Source organism: Pelodiscus sinensis, chromosome 4 (genome assembly GCF_052426305.1).
Source record: "Pelodiscus sinensis isolate ZL-2025 chromosome 4, ASM5242630v1, whole genome shotgun sequence".
NCBI lineage: Eukaryota > Metazoa > Chordata > Testudines > Trionychidae > Pelodiscus > Pelodiscus sinensis.
Window position 1 is genome coordinate 42,035,440 of NC_143055.1, and position 22,474 is coordinate 42,057,913.

At 43.6% G+C, this 22,474-nt stretch overlaps 1 protein-coding gene across 1 annotated transcript in view; it reads left to right on the forward strand.

The window, feature by feature from the left end:
• Positions 1 to 1,333: 1,333 nt before the first annotated feature.
• NWD2 (NACHT and WD repeat domain containing 2) overlaps positions 1,334 to 22,474 on the forward strand; it is a 132,929-nt gene continuing 111,788 nt past the window's right edge. Inside the window, exon 1 of the mRNA XM_075930602.2 lies at positions 1,334 to 2,788. Coding sequence (XP_075786717.2) covers positions 2,638 to 2,788 — 151 coding nt within the window. The 5' untranslated portion in view covers positions 1,334 to 2,637. The remainder of the gene's footprint in view (positions 2,789 to 22,474) is intronic.

Here is a 22,474-nt window from a genome sequence, read left to right on the forward strand (position 1 = left end):
TGTGTAACCAAATACCCTCCACATTAACTCAAACTTGTTTTAATATTGATATATTCTCACATAAAATAAGCACACTCCTTTTTGCTGAACTGTTCACTACCCCACCCTTTTTCTTAGCAACCTCATGTTATTTCACTTCATTGTCAGTGCTGCACATGAGCAATTCACAGGAGCTGAATCTAAGACAGGATGTGATACTATTCCTTCTAAAACAATATTCCCAATGAGTTAAAATGGGACAGCCTGGAGATCTTAATTAGGTTAAAGTGAGTGCCAAAAACCATCATAAAATGCAGCACTTCATGGCTAAAGTAGCAGAAAGCTATGATGAGGCAAAATCTCTTTAAGAAACTCTCATGGGAGAGTTGCAATGGGTACCAAACTAGCTACAACATAAAAAGGCCCTGTGAAGTCAGGGGCCCCATGCATCTGGCAGGAGCTTCCATTGTAGCAGGAATAATCATGATTTGCTTTGGGCTTCATGCTGCCTATCTTGCTAGAGCAGGGGGGAAAAAGCAGAGGATCTAGTCCAGCTAAACATTAGCCCCAGTAAAATACATAAGATGGAGCTCGTGCTGTTCCACAAATCACCTATATCTCATTCAGTAAGCTGTGATGAGCCTCAAGGGGCTGATCTATATTAGACAGATTACCTGTGGCTGACAATGAGAGCTAGCTGTGGGTGCAGCTGAACCATGGTAAACACAGGTGCACAAATGAGGAGGCAGGATGCAGAAAAAGAAAACCCAGCTTTGGCACCATTTCAGTAAACCGCAAGGTGGTTTTTTACGTTTATTTCTGCAATAATGCCGTGCACAGCTTGCCATTGACTACACTCACAGCTAAAGCATAATCCAACCCCACTTCTGCTTCACCTGTTGCTGACACCCATTTCTACCAACAGACCATTTTTCCAGCGTAGAGCAGACCAGAGAAATAAAGACTAGCGTCTGAGGTGTTCTGCATATTCGCATTGCACCGATTTCAGCCCCAGAGAGAAAAAGATCCAGGTATGCGGGGGCCCTGTAATAAGTGGATACCAACACCATTTATACAAAACTAAGGGTGTATTTACTTAAATGTATCACATGCACCCCGTTACATACAATAAATAAGTTATATGTATACCACACAGCCTGCATGTATATCTCATACATTATATATGTACCAAGAAAAAAAATCTATAAAGAGCTACGCTTTGGAATATACTGAGATCCCTAAATACCAGCTGGGAGAAGAATCTGCAGCTTGTTTCCAAGAAGGGACCCACGAGCCGCGTGGGAGTATCATGTTAGGCTAATGCCTCCGGCCATTTGATGCCAAGTCCCTGCCTGTCTCTCTCTGGGAGGTTTCTCAACTCTGCAGATTGTGAAAGGTCCGCCGCCTGTGGCTGCTGCATTTCCCGCTGGGACCAATCCTCCTGTCTGGCTCACGGGCTGGGGCCGGATAGTCCAGCCCCGTGCGCGCGCGTGTCTGTCTCTGCGCCGCTCGCGTGTCTGCTGAAAGGTTTCCGCCGGATCAGCAAGCGGCTGCCGCCCAGCCAGCCGCCCCAACCTTTCTGAATATTTCATTGGCGCTGCCCGCCGGGGATGCCCCGCCGCTGACTGCTACAAAGGAGAGCGAGCTCGCGCGGAGCCGATTCCTGCCCCTTGCAGTCTCTCAAAGCGGGCTTTGATTCCTTCCTACAAACCACTGACCGATTTGGGAAATGAATCCCCTCTGCTGGAGCTGACCCGCTGGGGAGCCTGCCCAGATGCAATTCAAAAGCCAAGCAAACCCCAGGGCTCTCTCTGAACTCTGTAGTGACCAAGAGATGAGCCAGGAGCAGCTTTTCTATAAAAATCCCCGCCGGGGGCTGTGAAGCAGTTTGCGGAGGGAAGGGGTTGGCGATGCTGCTGAAGAAGAGTTGCAGGGGGAAAGGCCCCTTTTTGGACGCCGCAGCCCTTGATGCACGAGGAGGAAAATACCAACCAAGAGACTCCTAGTGTGTTCAGCTGCGCCCGAGCTCTCCTGCACGCCAGGAGCCTGCAGCAGGGAATCTCTGCAAACGCCCCGCGCGCTCCCTTCCCCGGGAAGTGTTACGGGGGCCAGCGGGCACGTTGTTGCCGCCTGGGCAGGTGCGGACTGAGCGTGGGCCACAGCCCAAGGCGCCGGGCGGTGCTCGCGGACTGAGCTGGCAGAGCGCAGGCGGCAAGCCCGGGGAGAGGCGCGCCCTGGCGTGGTGGCTGCCCGCGGAGGTGCTCCCGGGGCTGGCAGCAATAGCGGAGCTGTGCGGCGCCGCCGCCGGGGCCGGGATTGTGGAGTCAGCGCTGCACGCTCAGCAGCGAGCCGGCACGAGCCCGGCGCATAAAGTTTCTTGCCACCTGCCCCTTCCTGCTGCCTCGCTCTGGGGGCGCCCTGAGCCGGGGCCAGCTCGAGCCCAGCTTGCCGCTGGTGACCTCCCGCTGCCGCCCGCTGCCGCACTGAGGACACGGGCGGCGGCACAAGAGGAGCCCGCATGGCCTTTCCCAGCGCGCGGGTGGCGAGCGCGGCTGCTCCTGCCGCCACCGCGGCCCGGGGGCTGCTGTGAGCCGGGGCGGGGGCAGCCTCGGAGCTCGCCTGCGGAGCACTGCGGGGCCGAGCAGGCGGCGGCGGGAGATGTGGCCGGCGGGAGCGGCCGGCCGGCTGCCCTGCCCGCGGGACTCGGCGCTCCGGCGGGCGGCTTTCTCCGGGAACCTCTCGGCTCTGCCGTCTCACCTTGCGCCCAGCGGCAGGAGCGTCCGAGTCTTCATCAGCGCCAACCCCGAGGGTAAGTCGCCTGCGCCCGTCGGCTCGGCCGCCCTGTGCCCTCCCTCCCGGCGCGGCTCCGGGGGCTCGCGGCGGGGCCCGGGCAGTGCCAGCCTGGCCCCTTGGAGCACAGCTGAGAACCAGCCGCGGGGCTCGGCAGAAGTTGTGCTTGCCTGGGGGGAGGAGGGGGCAGACATGTCCCGGCTGGCGGCGCTCGCCTGGGAAGGGCACCGGGGGGGGGGGCGCCGCCAGCCAGCTCCCTGAGGGGGGCAGCAGCTCTTCCTCGCGCCAGGCTCTTCTCGGGATCGCGGCAGGGGCGAGCCCGCTCCGGCTGGCTTGGCGCTGCGGGGGAGCGGTGCGGTGTCCCGGAAAATGCTGGCGTCGGCTCAGGCCGCAGCTCACTTCCCAATAAATAGAAGAGGCGGTTCCGCGGCCATAGCAGTGTCCGTCGCTACTGCCCTGGGGAGCAGGGTCTCCTCCTGGAGTTAGTGCTGCTTCCCCAGCTGAGCTCCGGCGCCTTCAGTCCAGTGTCAGTCACCAGAGCTCCCCAGCCCGAAGGAAGGTTGACATGGGCTGGCTCTTTATCGCCCCCTCCTCCCCCAAGTTCACTAAGCCGATCAGTCTGCCCTTGGCCGGGGGAGGGAGCGGGGAGCGCTGGGGTCTCTGCTGCTTTCCCCAGTGGTTGTGCAAGAAAGGAACAACTCTGGTGGCTGGCGTTAAGCCAGGATCATTCTAGGATTTGTTCTTGTCAAGGGTGAAAGCTGAACCAAGGGGCAGCTACGAGAATAAAATGTCCGAGGGCAATCTTGCACTTACATTGCTAGATTGTGTATTTCACTGCCCTAAGTTATCTGAAGTTTAGCTCAGATTTTAGGAAACAGACCATTTCACTTAAAATATCACAGCCTATAGTTGATATAACCCCCTTTCTCGAGTAACACACAAACTAAAAACACAGCACCACGTGCTCTGTTTATTACAGTACGGATAATCTAATATACTGTGAGCTAAACATAGGGAAGTGACTACTCCAGACCGTGTCAAAAATAGGTAGTCTTGTCATGAAGGAGTGTGCAACAAAAAGTATCCTCAAATAAAATGACTATTTTAGGATGATTGCCTGATAAGGCAGTCTCATGTACACATTTCACAATATATTTCAATAAAGAGTAGATCATACACACTGATTAGTCTGAAATAGATTTTAAGGGGAACTCTTTCTCTATAGGTATTTCATGGAGCAGAAGCCTCAGTTACCACTTTGATCTTAATCCCTGTGTATTTACAAGGAAGTATTTCCATTGCAATCTACAGCCTTAGTTTAAAAACACTGCAACATCAGGCACTTGATTAGAAGTACTGAAACAATTAAGCAGCCTTTTCTCAGAAGCACAAAACATTCTGTCTTTAGAGCTGAAGAATTTAGCACACATGCAGGAGAAAGAGTTAATCTTACTCATAAATGTAGAATTAAAGTCGTTCACATTGATTTCTTTACAAAATCTAAACACTAAAAATAAGGAAAAAATAGATTAAGGCAGCCCCTTGACAAGAAACAATGCACTAATTTTGCCATACTTACTCCATGAACACTCTATTGCCTTCCCTAATGCACTAACTTAATTCAACAGTACTGTCAGCTTCAGTGCACATAACAGAAAACTGAAAATCACTCTTAAAATGGCAAATGAATTTGAATTAAAAACATAAATAGTTGTGTGGTTATGACTAGCAGAGTCATATTGGCCAAAATAAAATTCAACAAATAGTTTAAGAATAATATTATAATAACCATTTAAAATATTAGTCTCGGGGTAGCCGGATTAGTCTGTATCTGCAAAAATGAATTCTGTGGTACCTTAGGGTGCGTCTATACTGCAGTGTAACTCAAAATAAGATACGCAAGTTGAGCTATGCGAATTGCTAATCTTATTTCAATGCTATTTTGAAATAGCTTATTTCATTATCTGGCACTATCTACACAGCATCAAATTTTGAAATAAAAGGCTATTCAAAAACGTCCCTTAGTCCTTGTAGAATGGGATGTTGGAATAGTGAGCCCAAAATGATGGGCTTGCTGTGAAGACCCAGGATAACTATTTTGGGATACTCTAATATACTAAAATAGCATTGCAGTGTAGATGTACCTTTAGAGACTAACAGATTTATTAGGGCATACGCTTTAATGGATAAAACCCATTTAAATCTACAAGCTATGAATTCTATACAGAAAGAGTATGTATTTTAAATTTGGGAAGATATAATTGTATTCATGCATAAGATAAAGATTTAAACCTTACTAAAAGTATAAATATACTCTTTACTATGGAGCAACTGTGATTGTGATACATCCGTAATAACTATGATTAAAGATGTTTGATATCCCACCCTCCATTTGTCATATGGACTAGATATTTCTTGTTAAAAAGTTAATATATATAGGCTCATATATCACATTCAGCAGAATTGTTTCCTTAAATTGTTACTTTGACATATCCGTTAATAACCAAATCGAGATGTAGGAAGTAGTTTTGCCTCTGAGTGATTTATTTCAGTTCTGTTAACAGACTCAGGAAGATGCTATTGGAGTGATTTACCCTTGGGTCATCTTCCCAAAATTTGCTTCACAACTGTAAGGGCTAGGTACATTCTCTCTCTTTTTTTTTTTTTTTTTTTTTTTTTTTTTTTTATGAAAGCCCAAGAGAAGTTGACTAGTGTTATTGAGTGCCCAACCTGAGATACCTAAAAGGAATCTGATTTAGAAAAGAATAATGTCTGGCATGAATATCCTTTAAAGCTGAGGTGCCCAAAATCACTAGTCCCTTTGGAAAATTTTGACCTAGAGAATCAGTTTGGTGAGAAATATCCATCCATGAAAATATCTGATGGTCCTTCTAAAATATACAGATATAGCTATATATATTGTGTAAATTTAAATAAACTCTAAAAAGTCACTTGTGTTGGATTTAACTATAAACTAGAAGTTAGTTATTTTCACGTCTTTAGAAAAAACTTAGGAATTTATTTTAAGTGATCCTTCAAAAAAATAAATACAAACGTAATTCCGAAAAATAACCCATTTGAAAATGCTTCAAATTCACTAATAGATTTTGGACCTGATCCTTGTGTGTTTGTTGGCTCAAAGCCTTGCTTGTTAATTTTCATGACATCCATTTGTGTACTCTGGGTTTGATCTCTCTGGTTTCTGAGCATTTCTGACAGACTTCAGTAGGAGTTGGAAGTGTACAGCATTTCATAAGACCTTGCAAACCAAGCCATCAAATAGTAAGTGCTGTGAGTTTAGGGACTTGAGCCAAGGTCCTTAGAGTTTTGGGAGCATCTAATAACCTCATTGGACCTTTGAAGATCTGGGTCACTCTGTATTCTGTTTCTGATTCAGCAAAGCCTAAAAGCAACATACTTAATTTGAACCATGTAAGGGGTTCCCTTAAATTATGAGCGTCTATTAAAGTAGGGTACATATGTAATTACTTCACTGAATCAGGGGTTCGATTCCTGTTTTAAATGCAATTTTCAATATATCCTTAACCTGGGAACTCTTATTGCACCTCCATAATACAGTTAACATAATATGCTGTGTGGTTTCCATTCACAGCTGGAAAAGATGTTCCTGTTCACATTTCTTGAACACTATTACACTGAATAATAATAGCAAACAACAATCATGGGTATGGCTAATTAGAAATAATACTGAGCTATAGAAGCTTTTTTTCTAGCTTATATGCATGATAATGTTGTTTTTTTAGTAGTTGATATGAACAGTGACCCTTGCTTCTTAAGTAGTTGATACTAATTGAACATTTTAGTGAAGTTGAAAAGAGTGATCTTCTAAATCAAGTTAAAGCTGCTTTAATCTAGGAAAAGGCTTTTATTTTAATGATGATTAAGTATTTTAAATAAATTTAAAATGCTGAATTGCAGAAAATTACATCCTTTCTTATTATCTAATTAAAAATGTCTTTATTTAAGGAGGAAACATTAGAAAATTGTTAACCTCAGTTTTATCAAGTATTTTTAGTTGTTTTAAAGTGATACGGAAATAAATTTCATTTTCTCAATAGGAAGTTGCCATCTAGGAAGGAGTTCTGCAGAAAGGGATCTAGGGGTCATAGTGGACCACAATATGAATTATAGTGTGCCACTGTTCGGGAGAGAGAAGGGAGGGAGCAAACATCATTCTGGGATGAACTAACAGGGGTGCAGTAACCAGAATGCAAGTAGTAACTTTTCCACTCTACTCCATGCTAATTATGTCTCAACTGGAGTAGTGTGTCCATTTCTGGGTACCACATTTCAGGAAAGATGTGGAGAAATTGAAGAAAGACTAGAGAACAAGAATGATTAAAGATCTAGAAAACATTACCTATGAGGGAAGACTGAAATAAGTGGGTTTATTTAGTTTGAAAAAGAAAAGACTGAGAGAGGACATAAAAATGTCTTGTCAGGGTGGTTAAGCCCTGGAATAAATTGCTTTGGGAGATTGTGGAATATCCATCTATTATAGATTTTGAAGATTCCGGGAGTAGCCAACTTAGTCAACAGGATAAACTTTAAAAAAAATAGTCTGGTAGCACTTTAAATCCAAACATACAAACTCTTCAAATATATAAACTTTAAAAAAAAGTCTGGTAGCACTTTAAAGACTAACAAAACATGTAGGTTTTGTTCTACTTCTTCAGATGAGCTTTCATGGGTCATCTGAAGAAGTGGGTCATGATACAATCTACATGTTTTGTTAGCCTTTAAAGTGTTACCAGACTATTTACTGTTTTTTTTAAGTTTGTATATTTGAAGAGTTTGTATGTTTGGATATGTTTGTGCAAAATAAAGTTATACTTCAGGATTACCTACCATACCAAATTTTGCATAAACAATCCTGCCACTTAAATTAGTTGAATGCACTACTTTTTACACTGAAAAAGACTGGGTGAAAGTTTGACATAATAATTTTTGTTTTTCAGTTGAAAAAAAGTCATGACTATTATGATTAGAGTTCATAAAATATTTGCTAATAAAATTAAAATTGAGTCACCTGTTCAACTGTCAATTTAGAGCAAAGAAAATTTGTACTGTTGTATATCACACAATAATTCAAATTAGTTACAGAAAGAGTAATGGAATCTTTATGAGTTTCTGATTCAAATGTACTATGTATGGTAATTATACAATAAAATGAAAAGTAATGTTTGAGTTGAAATCCTACAAATTTAAAACTCTTCTTTTACTTCCCTTTTGCAAGCACATTAATTTAAAAAAATTACGTGTTTTTTTAATTTCTTGAACTTTGCTATAAATGTAATCTATGCAAAATGACTTTGCCTGGTCAATAACAGGGCTCACCTGCTAGTTGGAGATATTTAAGAACAGGTTAGATAAAAATGTATCAGGTATGATTTACATGGTACTTGGTCCTGCTGCGAGTACAGGGAAATGGAATTGACCTCCAGAGGTCCCTTCCAGTTTTAGTATTCTATAATTCTATGAATATTTGGAATCTGTTACAAATTTATGTAGAAGAAATCTGTACAAAATTACAGCTTTTAATATAAAGTCAGCTTCTGTAAACATTTACTGTTTATTTCTGTAAACAGGGTTAACTCTTGTGACTCTTCCTTCTGTTAACACACAGCCCATATTAACAATACTTAGGTCTAAACTCTCATGTAATTCTAGCATACTTGGCTATGATGTTGTCATTTCATAGATTAAGCACATTCAGATGGTCTTTGTCAGTACTTGGACTGTAGGTTTTTCTAAAAGTGGAAAAGCTAAAAACTTTGTGGTGCTGGTGATGGAATAGGTGTCATAATGGGTCCCAGTTGAGCAGTATTATAGCATAATTAGGACGTTGGCTTCTGAAGATGTATTTTGAATGTCTACTCAATTTCAATGTTTGAAATCAAAATTCTGATAGCCTGCCTTAATTCAAAATTCTGTGGTGCTTTGAAAAAGCAGCATAACTGTGAATTAACCCTGGGGTATCTGAAATTCCATTTTTTAATAATTTTATTAACTAGGTTAACTGATGGGAACAACAGATCAGGCTTAACTTATTCTTCATTTTTTACTGTAAACAGCAGTGTCGATTTTATTGTGTTGCTACATTTCATGTCTGAAAAAAGCTGTATTTCAGTAGTGAACAAAGTGAAACCAATAACAAAGAATACATACAAAGTCAAATTTTGTATTCTTATACTTATGAATTGTCCTGTTAAAGACAGAGGCAATGATGACTTGCACTTATACATCATCCATGTGCATCTTCCTGCTGTGGATAAGGTGAGCAAATCCTATCTGCGGACTCAAGAGGGACTTAGAATCATAGAATCATAGGACTGTAAGAGACCTCAAGAGGTCATCGAGTCCAGCCCCCTGCCCTCAAGGCAGGACCAAGCTCTGTCTAACCATCCCTGACAGATGTCTATCTAACCTGTTCTTAAATATCTCCAGAGAGGGAGATTCCACCACCTCCCTTGGCAATTTATTCCAATATTTGACCACCCTGACAGTTAGGAATTTTTTCCTAATGTCCAATCTAAACCTCCCTTGCTGCACTTTAAGCCGATTACTCCTTGTCCTGTCCTCAGAAACCAAGAGGAACAAATTTTCTCCTTCCTCCTTGTGACACCCTTTTAGATATTTGAAAACCGCTATCATGTCCCCCCTTAATCTTCTTTTTTCCAAACTAAACAAGCCCAGTTCATGAAGCCTTGCTTCATAGGTCATGTTCTCTAGACCTTTAATCATCCTTGTCGCTCTTCTCTGTACCCTTTCCAATTTCTCCACATCTTTCTTGAAATGTGGCGCCCAGAACTGGACACAGTACTCCAGCTGAGGCCTAACTAGTGCAGAGTAGAGCGGCAGAATGACTTCACGAGTTTTGCTTACAACACACCTGTTGATACAACCTAGAATCATATTTGCTTTGTTTGCAGCAGCATCACACTGTTGACTCATATTCAACTTGTGGTCCACTATGACCTCTAGATCCCTTTCCGCCATGCTCCTTCCTAGACAGTCGCTTCCCATCTTGTATGTATGGAACTGATTGTTCCTTCCTAAGTGGAGCACTTTGCATTTCTCTTTATTAAACTTCATCCTGTTTACCTCTGACCATTTCTCTAACTTGCTAAGGTCATTTTGAATTATGTCCCTATCCTCCAAAGAAGTTGCAACCCCACCCAGTTTGGTATCATCTGCAAACTTAATAAGCATACTCTCTATCCCAATATCTACGTCATTGATGAAGATATTGAACAGTACGGGTCCCAAAACAGACCCTTGCGGAACTCCACTTGTTATCCCTTTCCAGCAGGATTTAGCACCGTTAACAACAACTCTCTAACTACGGTTATCCAGCCAATTATGCACCCACCTTATCGTGGCCCTATCTAAGTTATATTTGCCTAGTTTATCAATAAGAATATCATGCGAGACCGTATCAAATGCCTTACTAAAGTCTAGGTATATGACATCCACCGCTTCTCCCTTATCCACAAGGCTCGTTATCCTATCAAAGAAAGCTATCAGATTAGTTTGGCATGACTTGTTCTTCACAAACCCATGCTGGCTATTCCCTATCACTTTATTACCTTCCAAGTGTTTGCATATGATTTCCTTAATTACCTGCTCCATTATCTATAGTGCCTAGGACTTGTTAGCCTTCTGCTCAGGAATCAATTTCACGCTTGGTGTTTACTTTTGGGTCCATTTCCCTAAACCTGTAGATTTTTTTTTAGATTTTTATGATTAACACTTCATACAGCAGCTTTGATATTTGGTAAATTATAAATTAGTTTATACAGCATAAGCAGAAACAGGTATGATAGATGAGGTTTGCTTTTTTAAACTCTTATAAAGAGTACTACTGACCTGTGCATCCTTTTTACTCAATAGTTGCTTAACGTTTTAGGTATTAAAGCCAAGTATAAGGAGGCTTGGCAGATTTTTTTTTTTTTTTTTTTTTTTGTAACTGACATATCAATGTTTATTCTAAGGATTTGTTTTTATTGTCTTCATATTACATTTTTAAAGTTGTGGGATATTATGGGCAAATCACAATGTGGGAGAAGAAAATTATTTAATGAGAGATGCTGAGATTCAAAAAAATATTTATAACTGTGAAAACATAAATTGGCAATATCACATCAAAATATACAAAGTTATGTCCTTATATCAAACTCCAAGTTCTCAAGCAGTATTTTGGTTACTTTGTCTCTGTACATTTTATTTGTGGAAATATTATTTTCATAGGTTTGTGTGTGTGTGGTGAAATCAATGTTAACCTACATTTACTGATTAAAAATCTAATCCTTCCAAGACTTGTTTTGTAAATTACAAAGATCATAAAACAAATCAGCTTTATCTCCTTTGAACTCTTAAACTAGGCCTTGATCCAACAAATCATATAAGTCAATGGGGACTATATCCTTGTTTAATGTTAAGCACCTGCTTATGGGCTTTACTGGATCAGAGCTCTGTTAACCTTAGTTGCTTTCACTAGAAAATGAATTTTGTACTATACTAGGGAAGTTGTGTAATTTGTGTTATTTTGTAATGTAAAACATTTATTTTAATCTCTAACAAGGACACTGATATGTCAGTTATTTGGGGAGGGGGGATGAATCAATGTAACCTTAACTATGGAACATTATAATAATGTTAGATAAAATGTCATTCAATATAAGGATTTAGGAGGCTTTACTAACCTCAAACAAAAGAGCAAGAAATCTCTCTCTCTCTCTCTCTCTCGATGACCAAAATGGCATATAGTAGTACAATGCAATCCATATTTTTATAATAATAAAAGATTTACCTAGTGCTGCTTAACCCAGTTAATTTTTTTGGGGGGGGGAATAAAATGAAAATGTATATGCTTCATTTAAATCATTACTTTGGTCCAGGATGCCCTGGGGAGAGGGAGCTACCCCAGACCTCTCACAGTAGCAGCTTGAGGCCAAATTAGAAGTGCCTCTCCATGACCACTGCAGCTCCAGCGGGCACAGCCAGGGGAGGGGAGCATGTCCCTTGTCTGTGGCAGGTCCCAATTTGTCTGCCTGCACTTTCCCCAGCCAGCATATCCCACTATGAATGGGCGGGAAGGGGGAGGAACAACAGACCAACTCTTCCCCCCCCCCCCCACACACACACCCGACCCTCCCTAAAAGGTGCCTGGAGGGTGAAAGGTTCAGTGCTACAGCTGTCCTGGCCTGGCCCCTTTCACCTGCCTAATGATTCTGTCTCTCTCTTTTGTATGGTTCTCTGAGCAGCAATCCCATTCCAGGCACGTCCCAGTTTCCTGGCACAATCAAACCCACACCCTACTTTAAGATATGATAAAAAGGAAGCTGCACACCAAATTTGCTGATCCTAGCTCTTACCATTTAAGAGGAATTCTTGAACCAACAGACTCAGACTAAACTATGTTGTAAGATAACACTAGAATTATTCTAAAATGTTTTCCATCTAATCTGAATATTCAAAAAGAAGTTTCTCATGATATTCTAGTATTTTTTCAGGTGATTAATCCCATTGAGTAGGGCTACTCTTCTGATAGAAAGTTGCAAAAATTAGTCTTCTGTGCATTATTATAATTGACTTTATCTGCTGTTTGAAACCTTTTCTGTGTGTGACAGAGAAATGAAATAGAATATGCATTTCTGTGGACATGCAATAGAACACATTTACTGCCACCAATGAACACATGGCTGGTAACTCACAGCTAATGAAGAATTACAATTGCACTAATTATGCTGTTCTTGCCATATGTTTCCCTTCTGTAACAGTCCCATTATGCTACTTTATTTTTACATGAAATGTTGATTTCCTTTTAAAAGAATACAAGTGACAAATCACACACAGAAGTTAAGAAAATACTTGTTAAAACAGATAACTGTGGTTCATTAGTCTGCCCCAAAATACTGCATGATCGTCTCTTCTATGAATTGCATCATAGGAATACTATATTTATAAAGAAAATTTTATGTAATCTGAAAGGAATTTATTTCTTGTCTAAAGAAAAACACAGATGTTCAAGTGTGTGAGATAGCAAGGGAGGTGTTGAAGAGATGTGGAGACAACTCCAGGACTTGTTTTATGTTGTGTCAGTTCCTGTTACCTGAAGTTATAGCTGTATATGGTTGTATGTGACACTTGTTATTGAGGTGTCTAATAGCTATAAAACAAACTATATTTGAAAAAGAACAGGTCGGTAGTATTAAAATTAGGAACTTTTAAAGTTCAGTGATCCAGAGTCAGAGAGTGGCAAATTTCAAATAATTGGATTTTTAAAAATAATAATTTGTAACAAATTCCCATTTCAGGCGGCTCAGAAATTGATAGAATCTCCTGTTCCAACCATACAAGGCAGGACTCAGTCTAAAAAGGTGGGTCTGCTGCTTAGGTTGGTGAAGGGAAGGTTTTGGGTGTGTTTACAATTGCAGCAGAATCTAGAACCTTGCTCTGGGTAAGCTGTACATTTCTTGAATGGCATGATGAAAGGGCTGTTCCAGAACTGGCACAAAGGGGGGTTCATTGCAGTGCAGATCCTTGGGTGTTAGTTTCCTTTGTGGGAAATGCTCATTAAGTGATGCAAAAGGATCATTGGACTGCAGTAGCTGTTGTGGGGAGACTTACTTCTCATGACCTCCTGTGCACCTGCTGAGTGCTCAGAGCATCTAACTTGGTGACTGGGCTAAGGATTTGGGTGTATGTTGAAAGTCATAATGGAGAAGTTTTTTGTTTTTGCCAGAAATGGCTAAACAGATTTTGCTGATGTGTGTCAAGTGTACACAGTGAAGAGGATCAACTGGGAAAGTGTTTTGGGACTTTTATAGAACTGTGAACTATTCAGTTCCTCTACTTCGTTTGTTCTCCTACATCAGTGGTCCCCAACGTGGTGCCCACGGGCGCCATGGCGCCCGCTGCGGCATTTATGTGCACCCGCCGAATGATCTGGTCTGGCCCCGCCCCCAGCGCGGTGCATGCACAGTGCCGGCCCTGGGCACACAGTGCATGGGAGGCCCCTGCTCTGGGCACGCGGTGCACGCATGGCCCCACCCCCGAATGCCCAGCACATGAGCGGACCCGCCCCCGAATGCCCGGCAGCCCCAAAAGGTTGGGGACCACTGTCCTACATCTTTAGGAATGAAACAAGACCCTAAAACCAACCCACTTCCCTGCTCTGCACAATCCAAAAATAAAAGGAATGTGTGTGAGAGAGCTAAGAAACTGAAAAAAGGAGAATGATTGAAGTTGTAGTTGATCAAAATTGCAATAGTTCCTTCTTCTCTCTCTGTAATTCAGATGTCACTATCAAACATTCATATAGTAATTAGGTATATTCACTATCTAACTTTTTTTATGGAAACTGTAATTTTTTCTTTCCACTACAGCAAGAATAACAACATTAACCCCTTCTTCCCAAACACCTTCCCCTCAAAATATCAATCAAGTAATAAACAAGCATAATAATTTCAAAACAAAACATCAAACAAAAAATCCAAGCAGACATTTTACTCTGAAGAGAAAGAAGGGACAGAGGCTGTAGGAAGTTCACATAGACTGCACTACTGCTATTGACTGTGGGAGATGCTCACAGGCTACAGCAGTGGTGGGCAAGCTGCAGCCCATTGGGGTTCTATGTTAAGAACCCCACAAGACATTTTGTTTATTGTTTCCCATGCACACAGTTGCCAGATTCCGCTGGTTCAGTCAATGTAGTTTTTTTCCTTACTGGTATTATTAAAGTGGCATGCACATTAGAGATGTGAAAGTGTAACTGTGTACAATACATGGTTAACTGATGAGCCCAACTCATTGGTTAACCTTCACAGTCATGCAGGCTTCCGATGCGCACAGTTAGCTGGCTTAAAAGTTGGCTCCTCTGGGAAGCTGTCTGATCCACACATGCACTCATTGCTGCCTCCTATCAGAGGCAGCAGAGCATGTGGGGGAAAGATGGGAGCCAGTATGCACAGGGAGCTGGCTTAAAAGCTGACTCCCCGCACACACCAGCTCCTGGGAAGCCAGCTGCCATCTCGCATGTAACCGCTGAAATTTTCAGCAATTACATAGATGACTTATTTAAACACATTTTAACATCCCTAATGCGCATAAAGAAAGGGCTGATTTCACACTCTATTGACTGAGAGCTGTGGACAGTCTCTGCATTAGGGATGTAAATGGTTAACCAGTTAACTGGGGCCTGCTGCAGGGAGCAAACGCTTCTGCCCAGTCAGAGCAGCCTCTGTCAGCAGTGGGCTGGGCTTGGATGCACCATGGGCAGAGGTGGAACAGCGGCCCACCCATGGTGGAGAGGTGCTCTCTTAAAATTTAATCACTTAACTAATTAAACAGGATTTTATGTCCCTATTCTCTGTCTAGTCAAAGTGCTGCTATGGTTCAGTCGGTTACCCCCCAGATTCTACGTACACAAGTGCAGTTAGCAAAACTATCCTGTCACAGAAGACCATCTTGGTTATGATAATCTTGTGGCCCACTGAGATAAGAGGGTCACTCATGGGCAACCTAGCCTAGCAAGTGTGCTACATCGCTGGGCTACAGAAATGAGTACAGGCAGTCCCCGACTTACGCGGATCTGACTTATGTCGGATCCGCAGTTACGAACGGGGCTGCCCCGGAGTACACGGACTGCGGGACCTCGCGGTCCTGCCGCCCGTGTACTCCGGGGCTTTCTCTGCGTCTCCCTGGTCTGCAGACCAGGAAGACGCAGAGCAAAGCCGCGGAGGGGCTCGGGCAGCAGGGCAGCCCAGGCGCGCCTGGGCTGCCTCACTGCCCGAGCCCCCCCGTGGCTTTGCAAAGCCTCGGAAGCCGGCAGCGGAGCAGCCCAGACGCCCCGTGGCTGTCCCGCTGCTGGCGTCCTCAGAGGCTTTGCTCCCCGTCTCCCTGGTCTGCTGGTCTCCAGCAGACCAGGGAGACGGGGAGCAAAGCCGCAGAGGACCCAGGCAGCGGGACCGCAGTGAGTCTCGGTCCACTGCCCGCGTCTTCCTGGTCTGCTGGGGTGGGGGGGGGGGCGCAGCTAGTACACTCCCCCCCCCCCCAGCAGACTAGGCTTTTCTCCGGACGCCTGTGGCAGAGCAGCTGGGGCGCTGCCGGTTGGTCCCGCAGCGCCGCTCTGGGCGCTACTGGACCAACCCAGCAGCACCCCAGCTGCTCTGGTCCTGATTCAGCCGCTGCTGGTCAGTTTCAGCAGCGGCTGAATCAGGACGCCTGGGGCAGAGCAGATGGGGTGCTGCTGGGTTGGTCCAGTAGTGCCGAGGAGCGGCGCTACTGGAGCAACCCAGCAGCACCCCAGCTGCTCTGCCCCAGGCGTCCTGATTTAGCCGCTGCTGAAACTGACCAGCGCTGACTACAGGAAGCCCGAGGCAGAGTTGCTCTGCCCCGGGCTTCCTGGAATCAGCTGCTGATCAGTTTCAGTAGCAACTGACTTGGGGACGCTTGGGGTTCTTAAGTTGAATCTGTATGTAAGTCGGAACTGGCGGTCAGTTTCAGCAGCGGCTGAATCTGGACGCCAGTTCCGACTTACATACAGATTCAACTTAAGAACAAACCTACAGTCCCTATCTTGTACGTAACCCGGGGACTGCCTGTAGTACTATACAAGTCTAGATAAATAGATAATTCTGATAGTCGTCTTACTTGAGGGAGAGAAAATTTCTAAGGTTTTAATAATTAATGCTGTTCAGGTTCCAAAACTTTGCTTGAAAAATGTATATTTTCCAGACTCACCTATAGCACTGGAAAGACTATGTTGTTGGTTTTGAAAGCAGCCTTGGACATTAATTCTTGTAAAAACTGGATATTTATGTTCAGAGAATATTGGAGTTGCCCATCCAAACACAGTTATTGCTGAAGATGGAACTAAACTATTAAGCTGTTACTCAGATTTCTGCAGAATTTAAGGATATACATTAGGGTTGCTAATTTAGGTTAATTTAGTAATCAAGTAGTTGACAGAATTTTTATTGATTATGCGATAGGGGAAGGCAGCCCTGTTCTGTCCCAGCTCACACCAGGACCAACCCCCGCTGTGGTTCTGCAATTGAAAAGGCAGTAGGAACGGGGGCAGCCTGCCCCTGGCTCATACTGCCTTTTAAATTGTAGATCCACAGTAGGGTTTGATCCCCATGCAAGCCAGGACAGAACGGGTCCTGTCCGCCAGGGGTCCAAGTGGGAAGCTGGGAACCCTGTGGACACGGGCTACTTCACAAGCAGAACCCCCTGTCCATGGGAGATCCCGACTTCCCACTTGAACCCCCCACGGAAAGGGGTTGCTGCCGGAGCAACGTCCCCTATCCCCTCACGCTACTGCCTCTGATAGAGACAGAAGTGGGTGGAGGGGAGTAGAGACAGTGCTCGGTGAACCACTGAAACAGTCTCAGTCCATTAGGGATGCAAGGCATTTGATTTGTATACATAAGTTCCCGTTCCCCATAGTCCAGATTGTTTGGATCTGTAGTTTTGATTCATCTTGTTACCATCAAAGAGAAAAAAAAATAACCTGGCAGAGTACTTGATTTTCTTTCTTACCACAATAACAGTTTGAAATGTTGCTTTATATCTTGACAAATATTAGCATACCAATCTTGGCTCCTGGTGTGAACAACTCTCTCACTGGTTTGTTTTGAAGTTCAGTGCCATGGACATGGATGTATTACACCAGAGTCTGCCTTTTCTTCTCCTTTTTTTTTTTTTTTTTTTGGTCTCGTCGGAAGGGATTTGAGCTCCATACGTTCAATACAGATTCTAAGTGTGAGATTAGGAAACTGGAATTTCCAAGTGCGGATTCAATATTCTTTTAAACTATAGTTTGAAAGGTACACCAATACAGTATGGATTTCACTCCTTATATCACTCTGTTTCAAAGTAAACAACATCAAAGTCTTTGCTCTCCAGATAGATGGGTGACTCTATCTAACATTTAGCAGTCAAGAAAAACATCACTGTCGCCACTCTGCACCAGTCTGAACTGGGAGAGCTCATACCCCCAAATTTGTTTTACATAAAAGATGAAATGGTGTCCTGAAAGTCCACCTCGCTCCCGCACCACAGTAATCCCTTCAGCCTCACCATGGTATGAGGACCCATTTTATGATGGTGTTGAATTAATGGGAAAGCCATAATGCACAGGCATATAAACTCTCTCCTTCCTGAGCAGCTCAACCTGCTAAGGAGCTGTTTCTTTCTCCATCTGATCTAGTGTATTGGGTTGACCTTTCTGTGTAATGATTGTCACACTGTAAAGCAGCTAATGATGCTTTTTAGGATTTGGGGCTTCTTATATGGCAAGGCTCAGTCTAAACACTGAAAAAGTCTCAATCAATGGTACTCACATTAGGGATGTAAGCGACTAGTCGACTACCCTATAAGCATATGCTTATCAGGTAGCTGAGTACTTGCCCCCTCCCACCCCCCCCTCTGCCTCTGTCAGAGAGCAGCAGCAAGGGGCGGTGGAGCAAGAGTCAGTGCCGGGAGTAGCCAGCTTAAAAGATGGTTCCTCCAGCATTGTCTTGGGAGGGAGGGGCGGGAGGCAGAAGCATAGTGGGGGACCAGGAGCAAGTTGGGAATCAGCTGATTCCTGGCTCTCATCTGGTCCCTCTGCTGTGCCTCTGCCTTTTAAATGTATTAAGAACCTGACCACTGTTAATACATTTAAAAGACAGAGCTGCAGCTCCCAGGCTCGGAAATAACCCCACTACTGCTATGCAGTTCCCCCCTTATCAACTAATCGAGTAGTGAATGGAAATTCCATCGACTACTCAATTAGCTGATTACCCACAATTTAACATCCCTAACTCATATCATCTTGGATTCATCATAATGAAGAATTCAGCCCCTTTTGTGCAGTTACTGCATGTAAGCCAGCTGCTTGAGTCCTGGTTCCCTGTGTCAGCCGACGGTCAGGGGAGTGAGTGAGTGTGTGTGTGTGTGTGTGTGTGTGTGTGTGTATACACCCGAGACTTCAACTGCTGAGACCGGGGTCCCTTGCAGTGGGCAACCTGGAAGAGGTTGATGGGCGCCCCAATGAGTGTACAGGAAGAGCTTATTACACTTCAGATTTCAGCTGCTAGAATTCATAATTCCTTCGCAGCGGGCAGCCTCGGGGAGGCTGGGAAGTGCCCCAATGGATTTTGCCACCTGGGTGTGACACAAATCCAAATGCCCAAGCTCTTCCTATACTGTGTCTTAAGACTGGCTGAAGTTCTTTTAAATTGTGCCTGGTTCTGTTACAGCAACTGAAGGAGTCAGGTTAAAGCTTAAACAGTTACAGGTTTATTGAGGAAGCTTATAAATCATATGGTTACAATGGCTATTGCTCTATTTCTTAACTACTAGCAAAATATAGCTCTTAAAAATGGTTACAAAGAAGATAAAGATAGAAAAATAGAAATAATGGTACCAAGTAACAGCTTACTCTTTCTATGTGTACACTTAAGACAGAGGACCACATCCAGGTACAATTTTTACCCCCTTCTGTGCCTCTTGACTCCAGCATGTCAGGCCAGGACCGGTCCCTCAATTCCTAGGAAAGACGAAAATACGAGGTGGGCGTCCCCATAGAACCTCGGGAGGTCAAACACCTAACCCGACCAGCAGGTAGAGGGTAGAATGACACTCAAAAGAGAGTGTGCTGCTGTACCACCTTTATACTAATGGGGTCACGTATTTCTCTTTCTTATCTGTCATGCCAAATGGGGCTGGTCTGTCTTTTGTGAGACCAGTTCTTACAAGGGAGTTGTGAACTTAATTTACACTTGTAAGAGCAATAACTAAATTGGAATTACTGGGGATTCTTTTCTCAGTGGGAAATTCCTCTCCCAGGGACTGTGTGTGTGTTCAAATCAACATGGGTGCCAGCCAGGGCAGTTCTCGAAGCCTCGAAGCCAGCTTACTGACTTAATCGCTCTCTCTCCACATATCTGTTTTTTTCAGCTTCTCAGGATCAGATGAGCCAGCATAGACTATGCTGATTTTACTGCTCCTTCTCTGCCCTGTATGCTTCAGAGAGGCAAATAAGATGGATGATATTGGGGGTTAGTCGGTCTGGCTACACCCTGACCTGTGCTCAGGCCTGTAAGTAAGGGTTCATTGGTTCTGTTCAAACTACGGGCCCTGAGAGCAAGGCCGTCAGCAATACAAATACCATCACACTGAAAATAAGGCCTCAGGCCCTGATTCAGGGTGGGGCAGCCACAAATGCAGTCCCAAAGGGTACGTCTAAACTACATGGCTCTGTCGACAGAGCCATGTAGATGAGTTTACTCAAAAAAGGGAAATGAAGCGGCGATTTAAATCAAAATGGCCACCACGCCGTGCTGATCAGCTGTTTGTCGGCACAGCACAGCACGGCATTCTAGACGGGGATCTGCCGACCCCAGAACCCTTCATCGGCAGATCCTTATGCCTCGTGAAACAACAGGATCTGCCAATGAAGGGTTCTTGGGTTTGCAGATTCCCGTCTAGACTGCCCTGCTGTTCTGACAAACAGCTAATCGGCATAGCGTGGTGGCCATTTTGATTTAAATGAAGCGGCGATTATTTAAATCGCTGCTTCATTTCCCATTGTTTTCCTGCCTCATCTACATGGCTCCGTCAACAGAGCCATGTAGTCTAGACACACCCAAAGGTAGTATGCACCAGGCCCTGGTTCAGGGTGGGGTAGCCAAACAAACGCAGTTTCCCAGGCATGAGCGGGAAGACTGCCATTCGGTATGTGGGATGACAGGGGGGACACAGGCCCTCCCTACTTCACTGCATCCTGATTTAGGGCCCTAGCAGTGCCTTTGCTGCCACTAGGGTGAGCAGGGATCCAGTCTGCAACATGCTAACGCACTCTAAAGTTTTATTAGATCAGCCTGACAGTCATCAGATTCCCCTGGGCCACTTCCTAACTCCCCCATGGCAGCTACCTGGCTCCACGCTGACTGCTGGTTCTTAGGGTTGTGGTAGTCTGCACCGTGGGGCAGAGTAAAGAAGGTCTCCTCTTCGGAGCATGGGCCCAGCAGTCCAGGCCTGTCCTCAGCCTCTGCCAGGTCCTCAAGGCCCTTCTGACTTGGTAGCTCAGAGCAGGTCTCTGCTTGTTCCAGTGGCTCTGCTCTTAGTGAACTCCTGGGCTGGGCTTTTATCCTACCTGCCCTGCCCCTTGGCCTCCGAGGAGTAAAAGGAGCAGGACCTGGCTCGGTCTACCTGGGTTTGAAGAGGGGTTCTTTCCTCTTGGGGTCAGTGAGCGGCCACCCCTGCTCACTACACTGCAAAAAGCAACTGTCTTCAAAAGCCTTAGTAATATATTTATATAGATAGATATAAATATAGATATTTAGGACAGAATATCTACATTAAAAAGCTGTAAAGGTTGCTGCAAATAGGTGAGGAGTAACATGGAATACTATTTGTAGCACCTATAACTACAATTTGGTGTAGTTCTGTAGTTTTATCTGGAATGGAAAAATGGATTGTCTTTATGTACCTTTATGGTCTTTTAGATATCTGCAAGGATAAATATTCATTTTATTTCTGAGACAGGAGTCAGTTCCACACGTGAATTTCATTGTATTTAATGATACACATTGTTTCCTGTCAGATTATTTTCTCCTGATCTTCCACATTACCTTTGTTAAGATTCAAGTCAGTCCCCAAAAGCACCCAGTTTCCATAGCTCATAAGTTTCTGGAAAACTGAATTTTTACATTTCTGCAGCATAAGAATAGGATGGTATGTTCCTGAACTGGAGCTACTAAGAAGTTTGTTCACTTTGACACTTTGAGATATTTGCATTAATGTACTTATTTAAGCAATAACACAAACATGTCGACTTCATGACAAACTGTACACATTTATACAAAAGCAAGGCTGGTAAGAAGTTTGATATAAAAAGAATTCCTCATTGACTTCAGTAAGAATTCTATTTCATAACTGATAGCATAGTATGAGCCTTTATAATTCATTATACCTCATGCATTGGCATGTAGAAAAGATACCCAGAAGGTAGCAATTAATATCTAACTATTATATGGGGAATTTGTAAAATATTTAACATTGAAAGAAATCTTGAGAACAAGAGATTGCAGGCCTACAGTTCTGTATACAAGAGGCCATTATTTCAATGACTAATCTCAAGTAAATAAATTTATCAAAATTCCTTGGTTTTCTTATGCTGAAAAATATATAGTAATAACTCTTGAGAAATGGGTGTGTTCAGGTATAATGAAATGCATTTGCAATATGTCACAAAATTAGAATGAAGCTAATAGAAATAATTGTTTGTTGCTATTTATTAATTCAAAATAGTGTTATGGAGGGAGAATAGTGAGATCCTTCAGTTTTTCCTTAATGTAGGCACTGTTGTTCAAGAGAGCTACTTCACCCCTTGTCTGCGATTTTAATTAAGGAAGGATCATAAAGGACAGCGCTAGAAGGCCATATTTAATCATAGTTATACCAATGTAAATGTAGAATAATTCCAGTGAGCACAATAGTGCTCTCGCTTGTACAGCTTTGACACTAATGTAACTCCATCAATGTCAGAAGTTTTACTGTAGTCTGAGGGAGAGCAGAATATGGGTCATCACCTAGGCTACATCTACACAGCTTCCCTCTTCCACAAAAGCCTATGTAAATGAAGCACAGATTAGCATATAGTCATGCTTCATTTGCATAATTAATTAGG